Source organism: Cherax quadricarinatus, chromosome 3 (assembly GCF_038502225.1).
Source record: "Cherax quadricarinatus isolate ZL_2023a chromosome 3, ASM3850222v1, whole genome shotgun sequence".
In the NCBI taxonomy this organism is placed as follows: Eukaryota; Metazoa; Arthropoda; class Malacostraca; order Decapoda; family Parastacidae; genus Cherax; species Cherax quadricarinatus.
In genome coordinates, this window is record NC_091294.1 from 39,625,780 (window position 1) to 39,653,279 (window position 27,500).

Genomic DNA, 27,500 nt, shown 5'->3' on the forward strand with positions numbered 1-27,500 from the left:
ATAGACCTTCATTCTTACCTGCAGGTATGATTGGCCTCCCATTCCTCTTACCTGGCGTTCTCCCTCTCCTTTTTCCCTTCTCTCCTATCCCCCCTTTCTTCTTTTCCCTATTTTCTCACCTACTCCACCGCTTGTCACCACAACACAACCAATACTCCCTCCCCTCTACACAGCCCTCCTTGTTTGTCTCCCCTCCCTCTCGCCCTTTCTCCCTTCCTCTCCTTCCTCTCTCTCTCTCTCTCTCTCTCTCTCTCTCTCTCTCTCTCTCTCTCTCTCTCTCTCTCTCTGTCTCTCTCTCAGTGTCCACACAGACCTGGAGAGACTGTCTCATGTACTGGCCGGGGTCATGCATTAACTTCACCAAACTTTCTGTGTTTTGGATACGCCATTCTCAGATAGCAACACACTCGCTCAGACGAGAGAATAGAGGCACTTTGAAAGAGCCATTTGCTAACTAAGACAGATATACCCTGACCTGAGATAGATATCTCCCGTATCATAGATAGATATCTCCGTATCATAGCTCAAAAAGGAAGCCTTGTCTTTTAAAAAGGATTCCCATAGTTGAAATTTTGCAAGGCGACTAGAAAATGCATTCTTAATATATCGCACAGGAATAAAAAATCCTACATTCTTCAGTTAAATTATTAAATTTGAACCTGTACGATACAAAAGCAATTAAAACCTTCCATAGAATTAGAAACAACAGTGGTGTAAATTCGAGGCAACCTAGTTTTTCAAATAAATTTGGCAGCTACTCAACCCACTAGCAGTTCGAACCTTTTATCTACAACGAGATGCAGCAGAGAGGAAAATTTGGATGAGCTTTTCCTCAGCTCTCATATGTAAAGCAATATATCCCTTACATCCCAGTAACAAATCTGAAGCTTTCCTTATGTGACGTACACAAATAACCTGCACATAGGAGAGAGAAGCTTATGACGACGTTTCGGTCCGACTTAGACCATTTACCACAGTGTGACTTGCAAATGGTCCAAGTCGTACCGAAAAGTCGTTATATGTGCGGGTTATTTGTGTATTATTCGAGTCACGGTATTTTGTCTTCTTGTTCCTTCCGTAACATATCATCACTAAAAGTTAGAAGTAAGTCAGAAAAGACTTTATTAATACACTCACGGAAAACCAGGAGGAAGAGACGAAATAAAAAAAGGAAAAAACAAAAACAAAAACTGACAACTGCAGCAGCTGTTGTGTTATTGATGCTACACAACACCAAGTTGATGAATTAAGGCTCATGTACAATATTTGGGTATTTTTATTGCCGAAACGTTTCGCCTGCGCAGTAGGCTTCTTCAGTCGATTGCGGGTGAATATAGCATTGGAAGCAGTAGTAGTAGGATTAACGTTGTGAGTCCCTCGCCCTCGGTGAGAGGGGGTCAGTCCCTCTAGTCTATAACTTAGGCATACTGCCATACCTTATATACTACAATAGAGGTGAGATGAAGCAGTTGGAGTTAACGTCACAAGTGAGCGTGGCCCACGAGTGAAAGTAGGTATCTCTAATTATGTTAGCAGACGATAATGAAATAAATATAAATAAACCATAGACATAAAAAGAGGATAGAGGGAAGTGGGGGGGGGGAAACGAGGCAATAACACACACACATACAGCATATAAGAGGATGGAGAAATAACGTAGGTACCAGCCAGTACCTTGGTAAAGAAGTGGACGCCAGCAAACTGCAGCAGTGTGGCGATGCAGTAGCCGAAGCTCATGAGGATGAACCAGTCGAGGGCTGTAGCGTAGTGTACCTTGGGCAGGTCTGTGCGGGTGTCCAGGCTGATGGTAGACAGTGTCAGCACCGTGGTGATGCCTGCACACACACAACGGTGACAACAGTAAGTGGGATAGTAAGTAAGTTTATTCAGGTATACATAAATACAGTTACGTAGATTATCATACATAGCAACATATGTGTAGAGAACCTAGGATAACTCAAAAAAGGTCAGAGTGACTTATTTCCAGGAAAGAGGTAGGACACGGAGGATATATAACACTCGGTTCTAACGGTACGTGGAAGTATTATCTAGACGTTTAAGGCAAGGATTGTAAAGTAGAATGTGAACTTGGAGGTATAGAAGAGGAAAGAGGAAATGATAATGAAGATGAAGTGGGATAACGTTGGGAAGGAAGTGTGGAAGGAGGAGGAGAAGGAGGAAGAGGAGAACAGGCTGAAGCAGTAGGCTGGGAAGAAGGTTCTCTAATGTTACCTGTAGCATTTACAATTAATAACAATTGTTAATCAGAGATATGAACAATATTAATATATTGAAAACATTAATTTGCTGCTGCCATTAATAATTTCCTGCTATCTTTAGCAATTTCCTGCTATCTTTAGCAATTTCGTGCTATCTTTAGCAATTTTCTGCCATCTTTAGCAATTTCCTGCTATCTTTAGCAATTTCCTGCTATCTTTAGCAATTTCCTGCTATCTTTAGCAATTTCCTGCTAACTTTAGCAATTTCCTGCTATCTTTAGCAATTTCCTGCTATCTTTAGCAATTTCCTGTTATCATAACTGACTTGCTGACACTGTAACAAAAATATTTACCAAAATAATTCTTATTACAAAACAATAACGATAATAATAATAAAAGTAAATAACAATAAATACTAATACTGTTAATAATAATTATTATTATTATTATTATTATAATCAAGGGGAAGCGCTTAACCCGGAGGATTATACAGCGCCTGGGGGGGGATGTGGAAGGCATTCAGGCTTAATTCGGGGAACTGGAGCACAGATCCGATTCCCTAAATCAAGAGCCCCTCACCAACATCGAGGAGTGTTAATAATAATAATAATAATAATAATAATAATAATAATAATAATAATAATAATAATAATAATAATAATAGAAGGAAGATAATGTAAACAAAAGATCATTAATCCAACATCCATGAAAAATAAGAGAGAAAAAAATAGTGGTATTAAAGAAGGAATCCCGTGAAGAGTGAATGCACTCCTGTCCGCTGAGTTGGATCCTGGAGGATACAAGACCCTTTTGATCCTCCTCTCTCAAGAGAAAAGCACTGAGGATCGAAGCAGATCGAGGGCGAGATTAGGAAAAGGAAGGAGGAAGAGAAGGAAGGAGGAAGAGAAGGAAGGAGGAAGAGAAGGAAGGAGGAAGAGAAGGAAGGAGGAAGAGAAGGAAGGAGGAGGAGAAGGAAGGAGGAAGAGAAGGAAGGAGAAGGAGAGCACAGGAGGAAAAATGTTGGTGTCACGTGAAATTTAGGCACCGTGACTCGCAAGCTTTTGATATTCCAGGTATCTTTTGATACCTGGAATACCTGTTCCTAGGCACTGGGTATACTGGTTATTAACCGGTTCTGTCACTATGAATATTTTTTTGAAAATGGATTTCTCAAGCTTTGGGTACTGAGATTACACGATGTTTTGGTACTAAACACTTCCCACACCTAGAAAGTTACTGCTAAAAGCACAGCTGGTGTGACTGACCTAGAAAGTTACTGCTAAAAGCACAGCTGGTGTGACTGACCTAGAAAGTTACTGCTAAAAGCACAGATGGTGTGACTGACCTAGAAAGTTACTGCTAAAAGCACAGCTGGTGTGACTGACCTAGAAAGTTACTGCTAAAAGCACAGCTGGTGTGACTGACCTAGAAAGTTACTGCTAAAAGCACAGCTGGTGTGACTGACCTAGAAAGTTACTGCTAAAAGCACAGCTGGTGTGACTGACCTAGAAAGTTACTACTAAAAGCACAGGTGGTGTGACTGACCTAGAAAGTTACTGCTAAAAGCACAGATGGTGTGACTGACCTAGAAAGTTACTACTAAAAGCACAGATGGTGTGACTGACCTAGAAAGTTACTGCTAAAAGCACAGCTGGTGTGACTGACCTAGAAAGTTACTACTAAAAGCACAGATGGTGTGACTGACCTAGAAAGTTACTACTAAAAGCACAGATGGTGTGACTGACCTAGAAAGTTACTGCTAAAAGCACAGCTGGTGTGACTGACCTAGAAAGTTACTACTAAAAGCACAGATGGTGTGACTGACCTAGAAAGTTACTGCTAAAAGCACAGCTGGTGTGACTGACCTAGAAAGTTACTGCTAAAAGCACAGCTGGTGTGACTGACCTAGAAAGTTACTGCTAAAAGCACAGCTGGTGTGACTGACGTAGAAAGTTACTACTAAAAGCACAGCTGGTGTGACTGACCTAGAAAGTTACTGCTAAAAGCACAGCTGGTGTGACTGACGTAGAAAGTTACTGCTAAAAGCACAGCTGGTGTGACTGACCTAGAAAGTTACTGCTAAAAGCACAGCTGGTGTGACTGACCTAGAAAGTTACTGCTAAAAGCACAGCTGGTGTGACTGACCTAGAAAGTTACTGCTAAAAGCACAGCTGGTGTGACTGACCTAGAAAGTTACTGCTAAAAGCACAGCTGGTGTGACTGACCTAGAAAGTTACTGCTAAAAGCACAGCTGGTGTGACTGACCTAGAAAGTTACTACTAAAAGCACAGCTGGTGTGACTGACCTAGAAAGTTACTACTAAAAGCACAGCTGGTGTGACTGACCTAGAAAGTTACTGCTAAAAGCACAGCTGGTGTGACTGACCTAGAAAGTTACTACTAAAAGCACAGCTGGTGTGACTGACCTAGAAAGTTACTACTAAAAGCACAGCTGGTGTGACTGACCTAAGCCAACACGGTCGCTAGTGGCCTCCCGGTTAATCCAAAAAGAGACCCAGGAGAGTACAACGATCAGGATGCACGGGATGTACACCTGGATGAGGAAGTAGCCGGCGCTCCTAGATAGGTTGAAGTTCACCCTCAGCGCTGAGTACATCCCTGGCCAGGAGAGACGCTAGGTTACTAATGTGCTGAGAAGAGGAGCCGGAGAAAGATAGAAGAAAGGGAAAGTAGAAATGGAATGAGAGAGAAATGGGGGGAATAAGAAATAGTGAAAGAGGGAAAAATAGGAGAGGCAAAGATTATTATAATTATTGATGGTGATAATAATAATAATAATAATAATAATAATAATAATAATAATAATAATTATTATTATTATTATTATTATTATTATTATTATTATTATTATTCATGGGGAATGTTATACAATGCCTGGGAATGAGGGGGAACTAAATTTAATCCGAGGAAGGGGAAAAATAGCTCCTATTTCTTAGATCAAAAGACCCTCTCCTCCTTCCCTTAAACGGCGAGGGGGGGGGGAGGTAACGGGAAGTAAGGGGGGGGAGGTAACGGGAAGTAAGGGACTGGGAGCAGAAAAATAATTAGGTTATTAACTATCTTCATTGTATATATGTTGGTAGAATTACCGACATTATGTAAAGTAAAAGGACACAAGTGCAACTAATGTGACATTTTATTGTGCCAACGTTTCGCTCTCTTGGAGTTTTGTCAAGCCTTCTGAAAACAGTAAACCCTGCCATCACATAGTCTCATGCTACACCAGCACAGTACAGAGGATGAACACGGAAACAGACCTTCTCTAATTCAACCTCCAGCACAAATATTTGCCTAGCCTATTATTTTGATGTTACCCAAGTAATAGCTTTTATATCCTTTTACTTATGTGCAAGTTCTACCATATTGTATTACTACTACTACTACTACTACTACAACTTATATCACTACTACTACTACTTCTACTACTACTACTACTACTACCACTAGTATTGCACCTCACTCTAAGCCCATATATACCCTCTATGTCCATGTATTGTTTGTAACGGCTTAACAAAGCTCCTGGAGGGCGAAACGTTGCCACAATAAAATATCACATTAGTTGCACTTGTGTTATTTTACTTTACATATATTTATTGTAGATATTGATCTATCTTTATTGTAGATACTGAGCTATCTTTATTGTAGACACTGATCTATCTTTATTGTAGACACTGGTCTATCTTTATTGTAGATATTGATCTATCTTTATTGTAGATACTGATCTATCTTTATTGTAGATACTTTTCTAACTTTATTGTAGATATTGATCTATCTTTATTGTAGATACTGATCTATCTTTATTGTAGACACTGATCTATCTTTATTGTAGACACTGATCTATCTTTATTGTAGATATTGATCTATCTTTATTGTAGACACTGATCTATCTTTATTGTAGATATTGATCTATCTTTATTGTAGACACTGATCTATCTTTATTGTAGATATTGATCTATCTTTATTGTAGACACTGATCTATCTTTATTGTAGACACTGATCTATCTTTATTGTAGACACTGATCTATCTTTATTGTAGATATTGATCTATCTTTATTGTAGACACTGATCTATCTTTATTGTAGATATTGATCTATCTTTATTGTAGACACTGATCTATCTTTATTGTAGATATTGATCTATCTTTATTGTAGACACTGATCTATCTTTATTGTAGACACTGATCTATCTTTATTGTAGATATTGATCTATCTTTATTGTAGATATTGATCTATCTTTATTGTAGACACTGATCTATCTTTATTGTAGATATTGATCTATCTTTATTGTAGACACTGATCTATCTTTATTGTAGACACTGATCTATCTTTATTGTAGACACTGATCTATCTTTATTGTAGATATTGATCTATCTTTATTGTAGATACTGAGCTATCTTTATTGTACTGGGTCGAAGACTTGCTGGGGACATGTGAGCCTAGGTACATGAGTAAATGGGAGAGCATTTGAGTACATGAGTAAGTGTGAAAGAATATGGGAGTACATAACTGTGAGGAAACATGGGGGTACATGAGTACGTATGAGAGAACATGGGAGTACATAAATGTGAGAGAACATCCGAGTACATGAGTGTGAGAGAACATGGGAGTACATGAGTACATACGAGACAACATGGGGGTACATGAGTACAGAAATCTCTGGGAGAATAAGGGAAAGATAGTTTGGGACCTGACTGTCTCATGCTTGGTTATCTACTGAGGACTAAACAGCTACCTAGCTCTCACTAACTCTTCGTAATCTAGCTCTCGCTATCTAGATCTCGCTAGTTAGCTATCGCTCTCTAGTTCCCGCTACCTAGCTCCTGTTATCTAACTCTCGTTACCTAGTTCTCATTTCTAGGTCTCCTTATCTAGATGGTGCTATCCAGATCTCTCCGTCGGCTCTCGCTATTTCTGTCAGAATTAGTGAGGGTTCTCTCCTCACTTTAAAATCTCTGGTCACACTACTACTATTTACTACTGCTACTTATATTACTTGCTACACTACTACTACTACTACTGATGATGCTGCTGCTGCTCCGGCTTACGTCTGTTGCTTATGCTATGGAATTCCTGCTCCCACCATTACCCAAGGCTTGCACTACTGTGAGTTTTTGTTTACATCCTATTTGTCGGTATTTTGACTTCTACCAGCTGCTTGTCTTGACCCACTGGCAGCCCACGGTAGTCTCTAGTCCCACCACTAATCTTGGCCCACTGGCAGCCGAGGGTAGTCCATCAAATAATCTTAGAATTCCACTGACCATTGCAATAGTGCTTGTGGGAGTGAACATGCCTCACCCTTCACAGTCAGCCCAGGGGAGAAGTGTATTCCTACCATGGGCCCACCGCTGTGGTTAGTTGAACGAAATTTTTGCAGTGCTTGTCCACTTGGTTTATAAAGGGATTTGTTTGTTGTGTTGACGCTTATAAATTGGGAGGACAATATGTGTGTGAGAGAGGGGTGTTTGAAAGGGGTGTGCGTGAGAGGGACGTGTGTGAGAGGTGTGTGTGTGAGGTGTGTGTGTGTGTGTGTGTGTGTGTGTGTGTGTGTGTGTGTGTGTGTATGTGAGTGTGTGCGTGCTTGAGATTTTATGTACAATCATTGAAGATGGATAAATATGAATTTATCAGTTTAGTAATTTATTATGAAAAGAAATTTATGAAGTGGAGATGAATTCGCCTTCAGAGTTAACTTTAATGTTTATTTATGCTATTACAAGAGATACGAATTTATACCAGTCCAGGTTAGCTCAGAAAAATATTTTATATTGCAGTGATCTGCGCTATATGTCACTGACGGATCGGTCACCTAAATGTAACGTCATGATGCATGAAAGCAGGACACGTTATGTCATGATGCCTGAAAGCAGAACACGTTATGTCATGATGCCTGAAAGCAGAACACGTTATGTCATGATGCCTGAAAGCAGAACACGTTATGTCATGATGCCTGAAAGCAGAACACGTTATGTCATGATGCCTGAAAGCAGAACACGTTATGTCATGATGCCTGAAAGCAGAACACGTTATGTCATGATGCCTGAAAGCAGAACACGTTATGTCATGATGCCTGAAAGCAGAACACGTTATGTCATGATGCCTGAAAGCAGAACACTTTATGTCATGATGCCTGAAAGCAGAACACGTTATGTCATGATGCCTGAAAGCAGGACACGTTATGTCATGATGCCTGAAAGCAGGACACGTTATGTCATGATGCCTGAAAGCAGAACACGTTATGTCATGATGCCTGAAAGCAGGACACGTTATGTCATGATGCCTGAAAGCAGGACACGTTATGTCATGATGCCTGAAAGCAAGCCACGTTATGTCATGATGCCTGAAAGCAAGCCACGTTATGTCATGATGCCTGAAAGCAGAACACGTTATGTCATGATGCCTGAAAGCAGAACACGTTATGTCATGATGCCTGAAAGCAGAACACGTTATGTCATGATGCCTGAAAGCAGAACACGTTATGTCATGATGCCTGAAAGCAGAACACGTTATGTCATGATGCCTGAAAGCAGAACACGTTATGTCATGATGCTTGAAAGCAGAACACGTTATGTCATGATGCTTGAAAGCAGAACACGTTATGTCATGATGCCTGAAAGCAGGACACGTTATGTCATGATGCCTGAAAGCAGGACACGTTATGTCATGATGCCTGCAAGCAGAACACGTTATGTCATGATGCCTGAAAGCAGGACACGTTATGTCATGATGCCTGCAAGCAGAACACGTTATGTCATGATGCCTAAAAGTAGCGTTAGTTTCATAGCATGGGAAGGGTTCTGACACACACAAGGTGCACACAGAAGAGTCGGTCTTGAGGTTTAATTTGTAAGTTTTAATTTAGACTTCGGGAACACAACATATAAATTGTTTTAACAGATGTCTAGAGGTCATACATATCTAATAGATATGTATTACAGTGCCCCGTGGCCTGGTGGCTAAAGCTCTCGCTTCATACGGCGAGGGTCTGGGTTCGATTCCTAGCTAGGGTAGAAACATTGGTCGTGTTCCTTTACACCAGTTGTCTATGTTCACCCATCAGTAAAATAGGTACCTGGGTGTTAGTCGACTGGTGTGGGATGCATCCTGAGACAAACTTGACCTAATTTATCTGAAATGTTCTGCATAACAAGCGGCTCTCTATATAGTAGTGCGTCATTGACGTCAGCTGGACCTGTATACCTTGTACATGTACTTGTAGTAATGAAGATATTATTATTATTATTATTATAAGGATCCTCACGGAAATAAGTCACTTTTTTACTTTATTGCGTTATTATAGGCTATTTACATAAATGTAAAAATCTAAATTTAGGCTTTGACATGTCATAACATGAGTCAGTTTAGGAAGAGAGCCAAAAGATACGTAATTAACATAGCTACAGAAAGGGAGGAGAGTGATTTCTTGTATACCTAACATACATGTACCTATTAAAAAAACAATACCACGGGTGGGGTTAGAACCCGCGATCAGAGAGTCCCAAAACTCCAGACCGTCGCGTTAGTCATGTTGACGTTAGTCATGTTGACGCTTTGAGGGGACTTGAGCTAGAGTTCGTCACGGCCGGGCTGTGGCTCGTACGTTGGACTGCGTGCGGCCAGCAGTAACAGCCTAGTTGATCAGGCCCTGATCCATCGGGAGGCCTGGTCATGGACCGGACCGCGGGGGCGTTGATCCCCGGAATAACCTCCAGGTAACCTCCAGGTAACCTCCAGGTAACCAGGCCACGCTAGCTAGAGATTCGTCTGTAAAACTTGCATTTGTGGTCACATTGGTGCCTATGCTAACCTTCCTATGGTGTATAAATATACCTAGATGGATAAATCTTATTGTGGCTAGTTGGCCCAGTGGCTAACGCGACGGTCTGGAGTTTTGAGATTCTGACCGTGGGTTCTAACTCCACCCGTGGTATGGTTTGTTTGCAATCGTGTCATTACGATTTCGTGAGTCATGTACCGATTACTGTGATAAGTAAGTACGTAAGTTTATTCAGGTATACTCAAATACAGTTACATAGATTATCATACATAGCAGCATATGTGTAGAGAACCTAGGATAACCCAAAACAGTCAGACAAAGTGACTTATTTCCATTGGGATCCTTTCAATACCTTATTATTATACTATAAAGGAGATAATATCTTATGATGAAATTAAGACACATGTGCAACATCAGGGTATCTTTATTGTAGACGTTTCGCCATCCAGTGGCTTTATCAATACAAATTCTGAGGGACTGATTACCTCATCTTCTGTACATAGTTCTACTGTCTTCAAGTTATGTCCTAGAATTTGTATTGATAAAGCCACTGGATGGCGAAACGTCTACAATAAAGATACCCAGATGTTGCACATGTGTCTTAATTTCATCTTGTCGGTATTATATACCATTCTTGCATAATATCTTATAATCATACTATAAAGGAGATATACTAGGAAAAAGGTAAAATTGACTTATTTATATACCTGAATAAATTTACTTACTTATTTATTTACTTACTTACTTACTTACTTACATATGTGTTAGCTAAAAAGATAAAAAATCATTCTCATCCCTTTCTGTCGCTACATTCCTCAGGCACCTTTTGGCACTCTTCTTGAACTGGTTCATGCTATGACTGGCTTTGACATGTACAGGCAGTCTGAAGATTGAGACATTCAAACCATTCATCACAACAGGCAGTCTGTTTTATTCCTTTATTGCTGTACAATAAAAGGTGTTTGAAGCCTGGCCACTGACTGTGGCTACTATATAGTTGTGTTCTCTCTCGCTAGTACTATGATTCCTTTGGTTCCTTTCCTTAATATTAATGTAAATAACTCAGTTTACCTTATTCCTAGCAAATCTCATTTTATTGTAACTGTTTTTTGCATAGTTAGATTATTTAGCTGTTTTAAATAATAAGGTTTAACTAATAAGATATTACAAGAACCCCACTGGAAATAGATCACTGTATCTGACTTTTTGAGTTATCCTGTTGGATAATCTACATATATGCTGTTATGTTTGATTATTTATGTAACTGTATTTATGTGTACCTATACCTGAATAAACTTACTTGTTTTACACACTTTTACTTCTTAGATTATTACTTACTTATCTTACTATGTACCAGCTCTGCCAACTTTGAAGTCAACTATAAATTTTTCATGGCCACCTTGAGTCACCAACAACATATGTGAGCTGAAACACTTGTTCCTTAATAGCTAGTGTCACAGTGTTCTGAAAAAAAGTCATAATGGATGACCTTGACTAAACTTTCGTAAAAATGATTTATTTATGTGAGTCAATGCTAATACATTTTCTCTGAATCCTCTGGACTTTTCAAAGAAAATGAAACATAGAGAGCTACTAAGGTTAACTTAAATAAAAAATCATGAAATTTCTGGCTTGGACAGTGGCTCAGTAAGTAAACAAATAAGAAAATAAGAAAGTTTATTTAGGTTTATTACATAAGTTTAGACTTTTTCATATACTTGTTGGTATATACTACCACTGTTATTCCTACATTTCAAACCTCCAGCAGACTGTACATCTGAGAGAAGAAACTTTAACTTCTGACACGCAAAGGAGCAATTTTTTTTTTCAGATGCAGTGTAGTAGGCCTACTGCCCTTGTTTAGAACTTATGGTTAGTAGCATGTAAATTGTCTGGTATCATGTTAAAAATTCCGTTATGAAGCGAAGAACATGAATCTGCCGGGAGACATAAGAACATAAGAACATAAGAAAGGAGGAACACTGCAGGAGGCCTGTTGGCCCATACTAGGCACAGAATGGGTCACGGGGGCGTTGACCCCCAGGAACATCCTCTAGGTAGACTCCAGGTAATATGAAGGCAGGTGCTTATATACGGCATGCTCATTTCAGTGCAAATTTGGCAATAACATCTGGTCACCACTGGCATTTAAATACGTTGAAGTTTATTGTGGTTTTAATTAATGTGTATTCACCTATTTGTGATTGCAGGGGTCGAGACATGGCTCCTGGCCCCGCCTCTTCACTGATCGCTACTAGGTCCTCCCTCTTCCTGCTCCTTGAGCTTTATCATACCTCGTCTTAAAACTATGTATGGTTCCTGCCTCCACTACGTCACTTGCCAGACTATTCCAGTTCCTGACAACTCTATGACTAAAGAAATACTACCTAACATCCCTTTGACTCATCTGAGTCTTCAGCTTCCAATTGTGACCTCTTGTTTCTGTGTCCCATCTCTGGAACACCCTGTCTCTGTCCACCTTGTGAATTCCTCGCAGTATTTTGTATGTCGTTTTCATGTCTCTCCTAACCCTCCTGTTCTCCAGTGTTTTCAGGCCGATTTCCCTTAACTTTCTTTGTAGGACATTTCTCAGTAGTACCAGTTATCTCAGTAGCACCAGTTACCAGTAGTGTCAGTAGTAATGACTCACTAGCAACCGTCTGTGTGAATCACTGACTGTTATTCACTGACCGTTACCGCTGACCTAGTATGTTTTGAATGCCGCTCACCCTCTAGGCACGACTCGTGGGGAGTTGAAGTATAGACAGGAGAGACAGCAGGTCAGGCTTTGGTGCCTTGTTGCAAACCTTTGCACCTTCTCTAATTTCCCGATGTGCTTGAGCAGGTGTGGGTTCCAAACTGGTGCTGCATACTCCAGTATGGGCCTGAAATACACGATGTACAGAGTCTTGAACAATTCCTTACTGAGGTATCGGAACGCTATTCTCAGGTTTGCCAAGCGTTCACGTGCTGCAGCAGTTATCTGGTTGATGTGCGCCTCAGGATATGTGCTCGATATTATACTCACCCCAAGATCCTTTTCCTTGAGTGAAGTTTGCAGCCTATGGCCAACTAGCTAGCCTATACTCTGTGGTCTTCTTTGCCATTCCCCTTTGCATTTGGCAGGGTTAAATTCGAGAAGCCAGTTGCTGGACCCAGCTTCCAGCCTGTCCAGGTCTCTTTGTAGTCCTGCCTGATCCTCATCCAACTTAATTTGCCTCATTAACTTCACATCATCTGCAAACAGGGACACTTCTGATTCTATCCCTTCTGTCATGTCATTCACATATACCAAAAATAGCACTGGTACTAGGTCTGACCCCTGTGGAACCCCGCTCGTCACAGGCGCCCGCTCCGATACCTCGTTACGTACCATGACTCGTTGTTGCCTCCCTGTCAGGTATCCTCTGATTCATTGCAGTGCCCTTCCTGTTATATGTGCCTGATCTTCTAGCTTTTGCACTAATCTCTTGTGAGGAACTGTGTCGATGGCCTTCTTGCAGTCCAAGAAAATACAATCTATCCACCCCTCTCTCTCGTGTCTTACTTCTGTTACCTTGTCTGAAAACTCCAGTAGGTTTGTGACACAAGATTTGCCTTCCATGGATCCGTGCTTGTTGCCATTTATAAGCTTGCTCCGTTCCACCACTCTCCTCCTGATAATCTTCTCCATGACTTTGCATACTATACACATCAGTGACACTGGTCTACAGTTTAGTGCCTCGTGTCTGCCTCCTTTCTTAAAAATGGGGACTACATATGCTGTCTTCCATATCTCAGGTAGTTGCCCAGTTTCAATGGATACGTTGAGAATTGTTGTTAGGGGCACATACAGCATCTCTTCCCCCTCTCTCAGGACCCACGGAGAGATGTCCGGTCCCACAGCCTTTGAGGTATCAAGTTCACTTAGCAGCTTCTTCAGCTCCTCGTTGGTTGTATTTCATCATACACTTGTTGGTATATCCCTTGTTGATGTACACCCCCCCCTTCTGTTTTGACTTCCCTGAACCCTTTCTGTCTCCACTGTAAATACTTCCTTAAATCTCATGTTGAGTTCCTCACATATTTCTTGGTCGATTTTTGTGAGCTCCCCACCTTCTTCCCTCAGCCTGATTACCTGGTCCTTGACTGTTGTCTTTCTCCTGATGTGGCTATACAACAGCCTCGGGTCAGACTTGACTTTTGATGCAATGTCTTTTTCGTACTGTTGCTGGGCCTCCCTCCTTATCTGTGTATATTCGTTTCTGGTTCTTAAATTAATCTCCTTATTTTCCTGGGTCCTTTGTCTTCTGTACATTTCCATGCTCTAGTGCACGTAGTTTTTGCCTCCTTACACCTTTGGGTAAATGAAGGGGTCATTCTGGTCGTTTTGTTACTTCTTTTGCCCTTGGCAAAAAATCTTTCCTTTGCCTCCTTGCATTTTGTTGTTATATAGTCCATCATTTCGTTTACTGCCTTACCTACCAATTCTCTTACCCACTGAACCTCCTGCTGGAAGTTCCTCATTCCTGTGTAGAGACCCCCTTTTGTTGTTTGGCTTTTCCCATCTACTCCTATTACCCTCTCCACTTGTAACTCTACTATGTATTCAAAGCTCAGAACCACGTGATCTCTAGCTCCAAGGAGCCTTTCATATGTGATGTCCTCAATGTCTGAGCTACTCAGGGTGAATGCGAGGTCCAGTCTTGCTGGTTCATCCTCCCCTCTCTCTCTCTAAAAGTGTCCCTAACATGTTGATACATAAGGTTTTCCAGTACCACATCCATCATCTTGGCTCTCAGTGTTTCGGGACCCCCATGTGGCTCCAGGTTTTCCCAATCAAACTCCTTGTGACTGAAATCGCCCATAACTAGTAACATTACTGTACCCGTGTGAGCTCTTCTGGCCACCTCAGCTAGTGTGTCCACCATTGCTCTGTTGCTCTCTTCAGGTGTGTATGTGCAGATGTGTACTCACCTAGTTGTACTCACCTAGTTGAGGTTGCAGGGGTCGAGTCCAAGCTCCTGGCCCCGCCTCTTCACTGGTCGCTACTAGGTCACTCTCCCTGAACCATGAGCTTTATCGTACCTCTGCTTAAAGCTATGTATGGATCCTGACTCCACTACATCGCTTCCCAAACTATTCCACTTACTGACTACTCTGTGGCTGAAGAAATACTTCCTAACATCCCTGTGATTCATCTGTGTCTTCAGCTTCCAACTGTGTCCCCTTGTTACTGTGTCCAATCTCTGGAACATCCTGTCTTTGTCCACCTTGTCAATTCCTCTCAGTATTTTGTATGTCGTTATCATGTCCCCCCTATCTCTCCTGTCCTCCAGTGTCGTCAGGTTGATTTCCCTTAACCTCTCCTCATAGGACATACCTCTTAACTCTGGGTCTAGTCTTGTTGCAAACCTTTGCACTTTCTCTAGTTTCTTTACATGCTTGGCTAGGTGTGGGTTCCAAACTGGTGCCGCATACTCCAATATGGGCCTAACGTACACGGTGTACAGGGTCCTGAACGATTCCTTATTAAGATGTCGGAATGCTGTTCTGAGGTTTGCCAGGCGCCCATATGCTGCAGCAGTTATTTGGCTGATGTGCGCTTCAGATGTGCCTGGTGTTATACTCACCCCAAGATCTTTTTCCTTAAGTGATGTTTGTAATCTCTGGCCCCCTAGACTGTACTCCGTCTGCTGTCTTCTTTGCCCTTCCCCAATCCTCATGACTTTGCACTTGGTGGGATTGAACTCCAGGAGCCAGTTGCTGGACCAGGTCTGCAGCCTGTCCAGATCCCTTTGTATTTCTGCCTGGTCTTCGATCGAATAAATTCTTCTGATCAGCTTCACGTCATCTGCAAACAGGGACACCTCGGAGTTTATTCCTTCCATCATGTCGTTCACAAATACCAGAAACAGTACTGGTCCAAGGACTGACCCCTGTGGGACCCCGCTGGTCACAGGTGCCCACTCTGACACCTCGCCACGTATCATTACTCGCTGCTGTCTTCCTGACAAGTATTCCCTGATCCATTGCAGTGCCTTCCCTGTTATCCCTGCTTGGTCCTCCAGTTTTTGCACTAATCTCTTGTGTGGTACTGTGTCAAACGCCTTCTTGCAGTCCAAGAAAATGCAATCCACCCACCCCTCTCTCTCTTGTCTTACTGTTGTCACCATGCCATAGAACTCCAGTAGGTTTGTGACACAGTATTTCCCGTCTCTGAAACCATGTTGGCTGCTGGTGATGAGATCATTCCTTTCTAGATGTTCCACCACTCTTCTCCTGACAATCTTTTCCATGATTTTGCATGATATACATGTCAGTGACACTGGTCTGTAGTTTAGTGCTTCATGTCTGTCTCCTTTTTTAAAGATTGGGACCACATTTGCTGTCTTCCATGCCTCAGGCAATCTCCCTGTTTCGATAGATGTATTGAATATTGTTGTTAGGGGTACACATAACGCCTCTGCTCCCTCTCTCAGGACCCATGGAGAGATGTTATCTGGCCCCATTTCCTTTGAGGTATCTAGCTCACTCAGAAGCCTCTTCACTTCTTCCTCGATTGTGTGTACTGTGTCCAGCACATGGTGGTGTACCCCACCTCTCCGTCTTTCTGGAGCCCCTTCTGTCTCCTCTGTGAACACTTCTTTGAATCTCTTGTTGAGTTCCTCACATACTTCACTGTCATTTCTTGTTGTCTCTCCTCCTTCCTTCCTTAGCCTGATTACCTGGTCCTTGACGGTTGTTTTCTTCCTGATGAGGCTGTATAACAGCTTCAGGTCAGATTTGGCTTTTGCTGCTATGTCGTTTTTATATTGACGTTGGGCCTCCCTTCTTACCTGTGCATATTCGTTTCTGGCTCTACGACTGCTCTCCTTATTCTCCTGGGTCCTTTGCCTTCTATATTTCTTCCATTCCCTAGCACACTTGGTTTTTGCCTCCTTGCATCTTTGGGTGAACAATGGGCTCATCCTGGCTTTTTCATTATTCCTGTTACCCTTGGGTACAAACCCCTCCTCAGCCTCCTTGCACATTGTTGCTACATATTCCATCATCTCATTAACTGGCTTCCCTGCCAGTTCTCTGTCCCACTTAACCTCATTCAGGAAGTTCCTCATTCCTGTGTAGTCCCCTTTCCTGTAGTTTGGTTTCATTTGTGCAGGCCTTCCTGCTTTCCCCTCCACTTGTAGCTCTACTGTGTATTCGAAGCTCAAAACCACATGATCGCTGGCCCCAAGGGGTCTTTCATATGTGATGTCCTCAATATCTGCACTACTCAAGGTGAATACTAAGTCCAGTCTTGCTGGTTCATCATCTCCTCTCTCTCTTGTAGTGTCCCTTACGCGTTGTGTGTGTGTGTGTGTGTGTGTGTGTGTGTGTGTGTGTGTGTGTGTGTGTGTGTGTGTGTGTGTGTGTGTGTGTGTGTGCCTGTGTGTGTATGTATGTGTGTGTGTGTATGTGTGTGTGTGTATGTGTGTGTGCGTGTGTGTGTGTGTGTGAGTGTGTGTGTGTGTGTGTGTGTGTGTGTGTGTGTGTACTCACCTAGTTGAGGTTGTACTCACCTAGTTGAAGTTGCGGGGGTCGAGTCCGAGCTCCTGGCCCCGCCTCTTCACTGATCGCTACTAGGTCACTCTCCCTGAGCCGTGAGCTTTATCATACCTCTGCTTAAAGCTATGTATGGATCCTGCCTCCACTACATCGCTTCCCAAACTATTCCACTTACTGACTACTCTGTGGCTGAAGAAATACTTCCTAACATCCCTGTGATTCATCTGTGTCTTCAGCTTCCAACTGTGTCCCCTTGTTACTGTGTCCAATCTCTGGAACATCCTGTCTTTGTCCACCTTGTCAATTCCTCTCAGTATTTTGTATGTCGTTATCATGTCCCCCCTATCTCTCCTGTCCTCCAGTGTCGTCAGGTTGATTTCCCTTAACCTCTCCTCGTAGGACATACCTCTTAGCTCTGGGACTAGTCTTGTTGCAAACCTTTGCACTTTCTCTAGTTTCTTCATGTGCTTGGCTAGGTGTGGGTTCCAAACTGGTGCCGCATACTCTAATATGGGCCTAACATACACGGTGTACAGGGTCCTGAATGATTCCTTATTAAGATGTCGGAATGCTGTTCTGAGGTTTGCTAGGCGCCCATATGCTGCAGCAGTTATTTGGTTGATGTGCGCTTCAGGAGATGTGCCTGGTGTTATACTCACCCCAAGATCTTTTTCCTTGAGTGAGGTTTGTAGTCTCTGACCCCCTAGACTGTACTCCGTCTGCGGCCTTCTTTGCCCTTCCCCAATCTTCATGACTTTGCACTTGGTGGGATTGAACTCCAGGAGCCAATTGCTGGACCAGGTCTGCAGCCTGTCCAGATCCCTTTGTAGTTCTGCCTGGTCTTCGATCGAGTGAATTCTTCTCATCAACTTCACGTCATCTGCAAACAGGGACACCTCAGAGTCTATTCCCTGTGTGTGTGTGTGTGTGTGTGTGTGTGTGTGTGTGTGTGTGTGTGTGTGTGTGTGTGTGTGTGTGTGTGTGTCTGTGTGTTTGTGTGTGTTGAGGGGAAAAGCTAAATAACGTCTCACTTAGTGATCTTATCCCTGTCTCTCAGTCCCTGCTGCTTCAAGCACTCACCATGCTCATTTCGTACTGTGATTCTCAAACACCCAACCCACGTAACACCCTGCACCAACACCCCACACTCACACTAACACCCAGAGCACCTACAATCAAATTCCCATCCAAACTCACAATGACATACACTTCCACACTCGCACTCAAACACGCACCTACACAAAACACTGCATAACCACGCCCCAACGCTCACACACACACTCACCCATACATAACGACCAGGGAAGGGGTGACATTATAACAACATACAAAATACAGAGACTAATTAATACAGTAGGTTTGGTAGGGACAGACTGTTCAAAGGGCAGGGTGCCAGAAGCTAAGATTCAACTCCTGCAACCACACATAAATGAGTACTCACCTTTGCTAGAGCGCCACCTGACGGAGTAGTTGGTGCACCTAGTGTTGAGAATCTCGAACTGGCTGAGTGCCATCCCTGGCACGAAACTCACTAACTTCCTGTCCCACACGAATTTCACGTCCTTCTCAGTGTAGGCGTCTGTGGAGGGCACGCACCCACGCACTAGGTAAGTTGCTAGTCAATAAGTTAGCTAGTAAAGAAGCACACAGGAGCACAGGGAGTGTACGGCCAAGATTGCCAACAGATTATTATTATTGTAATCAAGAGGAAGCGCTAAACCCGTAGAATTATACAGTGCTTGTGGGGGGGGGATGGAAGGTATTCAGGGTTAATTCAGGGAACTGAAGCACAAATCCAGTTCCCTAGATCAAGAGCCCCTCACCAGTACCAAGGAACCTTCCTTGAGGGGATAGCCAACAGAGAACCTGACTACACTGAGGCTGTCTGTTAAGAAGAGCTATCTACTGTAACTCCATTCAGATTAATGACCATCGTATATTATCTAGGACTCTAGGTATATGAGTCCAGGACAGACAAGAAGGTAGGCAGGTAGGTACTAAATGGGTAAGTTGGCAGTCAATAGGTAGAGAAATAGGTAATGAATGTGAGTATGGGTGAATAGCAGAGATTATGAGTCTGTTAATTTTGCCACACGGAGACATTAATATTTTGGGGTGTGGGTGTAGGTAGAGTGGGGTGTGGGTAGAGTGGAGTGTGAGAGTAGATAGAGTGGGGTGTGGGTAGAGTGGAGTGTGAGAGTAGGTAGAGTGAGGTGTGGGTAGAGTGGAGTGTGAGAGTAGGTAGAGTGAGGTGTGGGTAGAGTGGAGTGTGAGAGTAGGTAGAGTGAGGTGTGGGTAGAGTGGAGTGTGAGAGTAGGTAGAGTGAGGTGTGGGTAGAGTGGAGTGTGAGAGTAGGTAGAGTGAGGTGTGGGTAGAGTGGAGTGTGAGAGTAGGTAGAGTGGGGTGTGGGTAGAGTGGAGTGTGAGAGTAGGTAGAGTGAGGTGTGGGTAGAGTGGAGTGTGAGAGTAGGTAGAGTGAGGTGTGGGTAGAGTGGAGTGTGAGAGTAGGTAGAGTGAGGTGTGGGTAGAGTGGAGTGTGAGAGTAGGTAGAGTGAGGTGTGGGTAGAGTGGAGTGTGAGAGTAGGTAGAGTGAGGTGTGGGTAGAGTGGAGTGTGAGAGTAGGTAGAGTGAGGTGTGGGTAGAGTGGAGTGTGAGAGTAGGTAGAGTGAGGTGTGGGTAGAGTGGAGTGTGAGAGTAGGTAGAGTGAGGTGTGGGTAGAGTGGAGTGTGCGAGTAGGTAGAGTGAGGTGTGGGTAGAGTGGAGTGTGAGAGTAGGTAGAGTGAGGTGTGGGTAGAGTGGAGTGTGAGAGTAGGTAGAGTGGGGTGTGGGTAGAGTGGAGTGTGAGAGTAGGTAGAGTGAGGTGTGGGTAGAGTGGAGTGTGAGAGTAGGTAGAGTGGGGTGTGGGTAGAGTGGAGTGTGAGAGTAGGTAGAGTGAGGTGTGGGTAGAGTGGAGTGTGAGAGTAGGTAGAGTGAGGTGTGGGTAGAGTGGAGTGTGAGAGTAGGTAGAGTGGGGTGTGGGTAGAGTGGAGTGTGAGAGTAGGTAGAGTGAGGTGTGGGTAGAGTGGAGTGTGAGAGTAGGTAGAGTGAGGTGTGGGTAGAGTGGAGTGTGAGAGTAGGTAGAGTGAGGTGTGGGTAGAGTGGAGTGTGAGAGTAGGTAGAGTGAGGTGTGGGTAGAGTGGAGTGTGAGAGTAGGTAGAGTGAGGTGTGGGTAGAGTGGAGTGTGAGAGTAGGTAGAGTGAGGTGTGGGTAGAGTGGAGTGTGAGAGTAGGTAGAGTGAGGTGTGGGTAGAGTGGAGTGTGAGAGTAGGTAGAGTGAGGTGTGGGTAGAGTGGAGTGTGAGAGTAGGTAGAGTGAGGTGTGGGTAGAGTGGAGTGTGAGAGTAGGTAGAGTGAGGTGTGGGTAGAGTGGAGTGTGAGAGTAGGTAGAGTGAGGTGTGGGTAGAGTGGAGTGTGAGAGTAGGTAGAGTGAGGTGTGGGTAGAGTGGAGTGTGAGAGTAGGTAGAGTGAGGTGTGGGTAGAGTGGAGTGTGAGAGTAGGTAGAGTGAGGTGTGGGTAGAGTGGAGTGTGAGAGTAGGTAGAGTGAGGTGTGGGTAGAGTGGAGTGTGAGAGTAGGTAGAGTGAGGTGTGGGTAGAGTGGAGTGTGAGAGTAGGTAGAGTGAGGTGTGGGTAGAGTGGAGTGTGAGAGTAGGTAGAGTGAGGTGTGGGTAGAGTGGAGTGTGAGAGTAGGTAGAGTGAGGTGTGGGTAGAGTGGAGTGTGAGAGTAGGTAGAGTGAGGTGTGGGTAGAGTGGAGTGTGAGAGTAGGTAGAGTGAGGTGTGGGTAGAGTGGAGTGTGAGAGTAGGTAGAGTGAGGTGTGGGTAGAGTGGAGTGTGAGAGTAGGTAGAGTGGAGTGTGAGAGTAGGTAGAGTGGAGTGTGAGAGTAGGTAGAGTGGAGTGTGAGAGTAGGTAGAGTGGAGTGTGAGAGTAGGTAGAGTGGAGTGTGAGAGTAGGTAGAGTGAGGTGTGGGTAGAGTGGAGTGTGAGAGTAGGTAGAGTGGGGTCATCACTGTCAACACTCGTGTGGTAGTTGTGACAAACAGATCATAACTTCCAGTTTTAAATGCTGAAAATATCTCGACCACGAAATTATAGGATAAATAATCTCTTTTTGTTTTAATATCAGATCATCTATCTGCATAATCACATATATTTGGCATGTTAAAAATGATATTCAATACTGATACTAATGTTGGAAATAAATATTGGTATTTAATATTAATGTTGATATTATGTATATTTATTAATATCGATATTAAATATGTATATGTAGCAATATCGATATTAAATAGGTATATTAATATCGATATTAATAATGATATTAAATATGAAATATTTGACTCAAGAAATCGTAATGACACGATTGCAAATAAACCATACCCCCGGCCGGGATTGAACCCGCGGTCATAGAGTCTCAAAACTCCAGCCCGTCGCGTTAGCCACTAGACCAGCTAGCCACAATAAGATTCATCCAACTAGGTATATTTCTACACCATAGGAAAGTTAGCACAGGCACCTCTGTGACCACAAATGCAAGTTTTTACAGACGAATCTCCAGCTAGCGTGGCCGTGACGAGACTCTATGACCGCGGGTTCAATCCCGGCCGGGGGTATGGTTTATTTGCAATCGTGTCATTACGATTTCTTGAGTCATGTTGACGGCAGTGAAGGGACTTGAGCTAGAGTTCGTCACGGCCACGCTAGCTGGAGATTCGTCTGTAAAAACTTTCATTTGTGGTCACAGAGGTGCCTGTGCTAACTTTCCTATGGTGTAGAAATATACCTAGTTGGATGAATCTTATTGTGGCTAGCTGGTCTAGTGGCTAACGTGACGGGCTGGAGTTTTGAGACTCTATGACCGCGGGTTCAATCCCGGCCGGGGGTATGGTTTGATGAAATATTTATATTGCTTACATAAATACTAATACTGATAATAAATATGAATATTAATATTGATAATAAGGCTGGTTAATAGGGCTTAAAGCCTATCGACTACACCTAGGTCATTAAGGTTGTACATAACCTCTTCACCACCAGACAAGAATACTTTAATTCTGAAATATATGCACTGAGAAAAATACACAGCTCAGGGTATGTGTATATCCTGTCATAATAAATGTGTATATTAATATTGATATAATTTTTAAATATTGATATTGATACTAAAAAATGTTCATAATAAATGTGTATACTAATGCTGATACTAGAAAATATTCATATTAATATTGACAAAAATTTTAATATTAATATTCAGAAAATATTTATATTAATATTGATATAAATACTGATATTATATTGTAAATGCTTTTAATAAATTAATATCTGGAATTATAAGATAATATTTGCTATGGTGAAGTTATGTATTTTTCCTCTTGTTATTTGGTAAATTATCTGGAATTTTATTTAGTGACTTTGAACAACAGATATATTTTCTTGGTTACCATGGCAATGATGACTTGCACTGTTTCTAGTTTTTACGAAAAAAATTAAGATTTCTTACTCTCAATAAAATTTCTGCCTGTGACGTGGCGATATCTGATTCGTTTGACTATGTATATAATCTCTGGTTGTCATGGAGACGCTATGGCGTATGCTGCCATCACCATGGTAACCAACAATGGAGAGAGAGGGGAAGAACTCACAGCTGCTGATGACGAGGGGACATGACTGCTTGTCCATAGGGAAGTTACGAAGCTCCATCGGACACTTGGCCTTGATGGTTAGTCTGAGGGAAGAGAGGGAGGGAGATACGGCCAATGTGGAGGAAGGTAAACTGAAGGAAGTAGAAAGAGGGAGGAAAAAGTTGGGAGATATGCTGGATGGGACGGAGGTAGAGAGTTGAGGGAGGTGAATATAAGAGAAAAAGGGAGGAATTTAAGAGCTAAAATATATGCAACTGGACTATTCTATACGACAGTTAAATAGTCTGATCTTAAGTATTTAATGAAGCAACGTAATCACTAAGAATATGGCTCGAAATGAGGATCTACACTGAGCGAAACGTTGCCACGGTAAAAACTAGCTCTGTTTCATTTCTCTATCCTTCTGAAATACAATTTACTGACTCACTAATTGAGAATATATGGAAGCACTGGTTTGGCAAAAGTATTGGTTTGGCTAGTATACGCATATTCCAGTTCCAAAGGTAACTTTAAATAACTGGTTAACTAGACATATTAAGTGTGAAAGGCTGAGCATTCTCGCAAATCCTACGCCTTCCTCCAACCCCTCCTTCCTCCAACGAGAGATTTTACTGGACTGTTGTTAACAATCTTGGTGAGAACAGCACGTCTCTACAACACGATGGATACATTAGAGCCTTCAGGGTGTGACTTTCGACACACTGGCCCCATTAACTGCTGGATTTCGAATGCAGAAACGTGATTCGTGGCGGATAATAAAATGCTTCTGGTTGGCATAGGGTGAGTGGTGCAGGTGGGTGTTGCAAGTGGGTGATTCAGGTGGGTGGTGTAGGTGGGAGGTGAAAAATGTATGTGGGTGGGCACATTAGCCGAGTGATGAAAATGAATGAAATGACAATGATATGTTAATAATACAGTACTGAAAGACTGTATGATACAGAGCCCATGATAAGATATAGATAGAGAGGAAGAAGAAGAAGAAGAAGAAGAAGAAGAAGAAGAAGAAGAAGAAGAAGAAGAAGAAGAAAAAGAGAAGAACAATAAGAATAAGATGATAATGATGAGATAAAGTTGGATAAAGGTTACAGGAGACATACATCTCCCTGAAACATCACACACTGTATATACCGTCTCTGTACTATCAACGTAGCTGTAAGCCTTGGGTACCATATTACATTATAAAATGTACTTGCTTTTGAAAATATATAAGATGGGTGGTACTGGAAGTGAAATATTCAAACACCTTCAGGATGAATTTTAAATATTTTTTCTCGAAGTCTGTTTATCAACTTCTCCGAGGCTGTGGGTCCCCATAATTTGCATTAATGGTGGCGCTCATCTATAAATGCTACGTGTATTATGCAATATTTAAGAGAATTTGGTGTGAGGATAGGCTATTATTATTATTATTATTATTATTATTATTATTATTATTATTATTATTATTATTATTATTATTATTATATCCCTCTTGAAACTGTATCCACCTAAAAAATTAAATGGTTATAACTATGGCCATAATTTTTAAAGGAGTGAACCGGTAAGCCAGTGGAAAGCCTCAGGCAGATGGCCAAAAGCTCCAATGGTGGTTTACAATGGTACTGTTTTGTTTTGGATTTTAGTCAAGTAAAGACACGATCAGTAGTTAATTAACCATCCGCTGGCTAACCCCAGCCGGGTTTTCAACCCATTTTAAAAACAACGACCAATCACATTACAGTAGATACCGAAAGTAGGAAAATATGTGGCTGAGTAGTGAACGGCAGAATGAGGAACTATGGTAAAGGAACCTACCTCGCACCCAGATCCTCAGGCACTATTTACTAAGGTACATTTTCTCCTACTTCCAAAGATGCATAATCTCTAACGATGATTTAGAAAAACGAAAAAGTTGGTATCACCTCATAGAGTAGAGGATGTCGCCACTCTGGTTGATCCTAATGAGCTTGTTAGGTCTGGTGGTCATGTGAACGTAAGACCCCAGGCCGTTGTGGAAGTAGGTGTCAGGCTTCCACAGCGCCTCCAGCATCTTGATGTTCAACGTGAGTTGCTGTAGAGGCCCGTTGAACCGCAGCCGGTCGTCACTCCACTCCTGGCGCAGGTAACACTCCATGGAGTATTTCTGCAGAAGTTGAGGAGTTGTAGGAAAGTGTGAATGTGTGAGTGCTCATTGTCACATTTGTAATGTACGAGAGAGAGAGAGAGAGAGAGAGAGAGAGAGAGAGAGAGAGAGAGAGAGAGAGAGAGAGAGAGAGAGAGAGAGAGAGAGAGAGAGAGAGAGAGAGAGAGAGAGAATGAGGATTATTCATGAGGAAGAGGAGAAAAGAAAAACTATCCCCCCTTCATCTCAGATTACCTGTCTTTAAGCCTTCTCAATACACACCTCTGACCTAACCAAACACAACCTTAGAATACATTCTTATATCTTTCCAGTCCTTGGTAGAGCTACCCAAGTCTTTAAAACACACACACACACACACACACACACACACACACACACACACACACACACACACACACACACACACACACACACAGAAATACAAACGAACAACCACTCACGTTTTGAGAAATTTACATATAAATAAAAAAATATATATAACGTTACAGTGGACTTCACATTTAATTTTCTTGCAATTATAGGAAAGTGGATTAAGAATAAAGAGAAGGAAAAAAACTGCCGGGCAGACAAATGAAAGAGAGAACGGACGAGAAGGACGAACGAATGGAACAGTGGAATATACGAACAGGATAACGAAACCATACAAGTACGAAACTGCTCAAAGAACGACAAGCTCGTAAACGCACACGCACGCACACACACACACACACACACACGTTTTCACCAGTACGTATTATAGGAGCAAATCTTAGTATATATTCATAATGAATAGAGTGAGAAATAATTATATAATTAAGCAGACTTTCAGAGTCCGTGTTGTTAATTATACTACTGTCTGTGGTATTATATACTTTAGTATACGGCTATACGCACAGGTGGGAAGCAAACACACACACACACACACACACACACACACACACACACACACACACACACACACACACATACACACACATACATAGCTTTAAGATGAGGTATGATAAAGCTCATGGAGCAGGGAGAGAGAGAACCTAGTAGCACTCGGTGAAGAGACACGGCCAGGAGCTGAGTCTCGACCCCTGTAACCACAATTTGGTGAGTACAATTAGGTGAGTACACACACACACATACACACATACACACGCGGGAATCATACATAGTTTTAAGACGAGGTTAGATAAAGCTCATGGAGCAGGGAGAGAGAGAACCCAGTAGCAACCAATGAAGAGGCGGGACCAGGAGCTAAGACCCGACCCCTGCAACCACAAATAGGTAAGTACACACACACAAGGAACTTGTAATGCCATTTGAACCAACTTAAGACATGGCCGTGGTCAGTCGATAACCAGGTAAGACTTGACGTTATGCAGTCTGCCAGATCCAGGTCACATCTTTTCGACCCAACGCTCAAGTTCCATGGAGCTCCTCACCCTCTGGCCTGACCACCTCCCTCAGAGGATAAAGTATCGAACAGAAGTTATTGGCAATATGAACTTTATAAGTCAGGTACGATATCTAAGGTTGTTGAGGGACCTACTGATTTTAACAAGCTTGGATACACCTGCAGTGTACGGCTACCAGACTCTCTGTGATAGATTGGAAAATAGACACAAATGCAGCATAATACGATGTTTTACTGACGATGTTTCCCAACTCCCCAACATTCTCCTCTTGACTATATATACTCATATACTCTTTGCCCAGGTAGATTTGTTTGTGACTTAATAAAGTCCACTGCGTGGGCGAAACGTTGTCAATAAAGGATCACATTATACTGCATTAGTGTCTGTTTTTCCATCGTGTCGGCATTTAATACCATTTATCTCCATCGTGATTCTGGGCCGCAGGACTAGCAATGTTACCTGTCATAGTTGTTGGTATTAGAAGTATGAGAACGAGATGATTATATAGCAGATATTTATCAGCAGTGAAAGATCCTAATGTGAAACAGAAACTGAGCAGTAAAACTCAGCTCAACACAGAGACTACTAAACATGGCCACTTCGATATATATTCTTCCCGGTGCAGGATGACACTACCCTCACAATATTTTCTCGAAGTATTGCCAACAATGTCCATACGATGCATATCTTGAGGCCTCATTTGCATACACCAAGCCGCACAAATTACATTGATATTATGCTGGAGAAGCCGTCTCCTAGGCATGTATATACACTTGAATTC

The 27,500-nt window shown here is 42.5% G+C and overlaps 1 protein-coding gene across 1 annotated transcript in view; it reads right to left on the minus strand.

The window, feature by feature from the left end:
• Positions 1-27,500, minus strand: part of LOC128684056 (gamma-aminobutyric acid receptor subunit alpha-2) — a 262,722-nt gene that overhangs the window by 12,338 nt on the left and 222,884 nt on the right. The window contains exons 5-9 of the mRNA XM_070091347.1: positions 25,117-25,337; positions 23,216-23,298; positions 18,984-19,121; positions 4,685-4,837; positions 1,675-1,835 (exon numbers count right to left, since the gene is read on the minus strand). Of these exons, the coding sequence (XP_069947448.1) occupies positions 1,675-1,835; positions 4,685-4,837; positions 18,984-19,121; positions 23,216-23,298; positions 25,117-25,337 (756 nt within the window). The remainder of the gene's footprint in view (positions 1-1,674; positions 1,836-4,684; positions 4,838-18,983; positions 19,122-23,215; positions 23,299-25,116; positions 25,338-27,500) is intronic.